The sequence below is a fragment of the Gekko japonicus genome, unplaced genomic scaffold, assembly GCF_001447785.1.
Source record: "Gekko japonicus isolate JY-2015 unplaced genomic scaffold, Gekko_japonicus_V1.1 scaffold4720, whole genome shotgun sequence".
Classification (NCBI taxonomy): Eukaryota; Metazoa; Chordata; class Lepidosauria; order Squamata; family Gekkonidae; genus Gekko; species Gekko japonicus.
In genome coordinates, this window is record NW_015164347.1 from 53,030 (window position 1) to 55,044 (window position 2,015).

Consider the following 2,015-nt stretch of genomic DNA (forward strand, 5'->3'; position numbering starts at 1 on the left):
TCATCAGAGGCTGCATTGTGAGTTTGTCACGGGAAGGATTTGAACCAGGGAGTTTGTGGCTCAGCCAGCTTTTTCTGCTGCAGTGCACCGGCGGAGGAGGCAAGGAGGAAGCAACTTACCCTCTCTCTTCTCCTGCCTCCTCCTGGCTGAATGAGGGCCAGAAGCGGGGCGGCTGGAAGCAGGGGGCGGGGCTTCGTCATGTGCCCTCCCCCCCGTACCTCACCCGGGGGAACTGCGATCCCCCCCGAAATGACCTCTGGCTGCTGTTGTCTTTCACAACGGCTGCTCAGTCCAGGTGTAACGCCAAGCATGGCTCATGAGAGCAGTTGTTGAGAATCAGATCTGTGCTTTGCGTTGCCAAGGTTTTGATCCAGACATGGTTCAGAGTAATTTCTCTGCTTTGGCTTTTTTTCCCCATATGCTGATCCCATCCCACCTCTCTGGCGGCACAGGCTCGGCCATCGTGGGTTTCATAAAAGATCTTGGATTCCGTTTTAAGAGACTGTTACTGTAGGTTTCCAGCCTTTTTTTAAAAAAACCACTGAAATAAAAAAGGGGGGGGATCTAAAATGAATTCTTAAAAAATAAGAATCAAGATATTTATCCACTCTGGAAAGAACCTACCACAAATATAAAATTGGGGGTGGGTGGGTAGGAATTGACAGTCACGATGCTGCCCTGAACTCAGGAGAACATCTTTATGTCTCAAATGCTGGTGTTGTCTTTTTCTCTTCCCACCCACCAGCACATCAGCCATGTCGCTCCTCTATGAGTGTGTGAACACGGTGATAGCAGGTAAGGCAGAAGACATTTGAACCCCAAGTTCCCTTTTGATGAAAAGTGGCACATGTGCAGGCCTGTAGGCAGGATGTTGTGGCTTTGGGGGCAAATGTTTTTCTGGTGGGGCTGAAGTTCTCAGTGCAGAAAGAAAATCCGTTTAGCCAATAGAAGGCTGTTACCAGGCTATATCTCTACATCACAAGCTGTCAACCACTTTAGATGACAGTTCTCAACTGCAGCAAGTTAATCGCTTCTGCCAGCCTAAGCAGCAGTTCTGATAACAAGCTGGCAGGTGGGGGGTGATGACGTCTATAGGCAAGAAAGCAAACACTTAGGCAGAAAAACTCTCTTAAAGGAGACCAGTTTCTTGACACAGTGAAGGGATCCTAGAGGTCACCTACTCCAACCCCCTTGCTCAGTGTGGGAATTAGTCGACTGCAGCACCCCACTCCGTTTAGAGGAGCACAACCCTTTAAAAATGTGTTCAAATGATTGGAAAAAAACATTTACAGGAGAAATTCTTGTGGGGGTGTGCCTTTAAGAAAGTGGGCGTAGCCCCCAAAAGCCAAACCAAAGCTACGGGCCTGCACATGTGGCGTCAACATCAGGCAGTTGTGCTGTTTGTATGCCTCTTCTTGGGGCTTCTGTTAGTTGAGAGGGCTCTTACTGTTACATATGCCGCTGTTCAGAGGCAGAAAGTCTACTGCTGGGAGGCAAGAACAGAGAAATGATTTATACCCTTCTAGTGGGGCTAGGCGGGGCTAGGCATGGGAACCGGACATCAACCAAGCTGGACCTTTGGTCATTCATTTATTTATTTATTATTAAATGTATAGCCCGCCCTCCCCGCAAGCGGGCTCAGGGCGGCCCGCAGATAGGGCACATATGCCAATAGTTAAAACAATTAAAAACAAGATAAAACAATCGAATCATTACAGCAATACAACGTGCTCAGGGTGTTTCAAGAAAGTCTTCAGTAAGAAGATAGCTTCCTGGGGATAGTAGTCCCAGTTCGGTGGTATCAGATCCACGCAGCGCCGTCGTTCATTGAACACAGGGCTTTTCTTGTGGGGAATTTGCCGGCTGTGTTTGAATCTGTATGGTGTCAGGACCAATGTTCCCTCTAAGCTGTGGAGTCTTGTGAGCAAAAATTCTACTTCATGAGCTCCTGGCATTAAAGTTGTGAGCAGGTGATTTGGCTACTGCCTAAATTAGTTTGCTCTGGAGCCCTCCTT

General features: G+C 48.2%; 1 protein-coding gene across 1 annotated transcript in view; it reads left to right on the forward strand.

Moving 5' to 3' along the window:
* The window catches only part of AP3D1 (adaptor related protein complex 3 delta 1 subunit), a gene marked incomplete at its 3' end in the record, with an annotated part of 67,455 nt that overhangs the window by 44,241 nt on the left and 21,199 nt on the right, over positions 1–2,015 (forward strand). Inside the window, exon 9 of the mRNA XM_015408878.1 lies at positions 746–795. Within this exon, the coding sequence (XP_015264364.1) occupies positions 746–795 (50 nt within the window). The remainder of the gene's footprint in view (positions 1–745; positions 796–2,015) is intronic.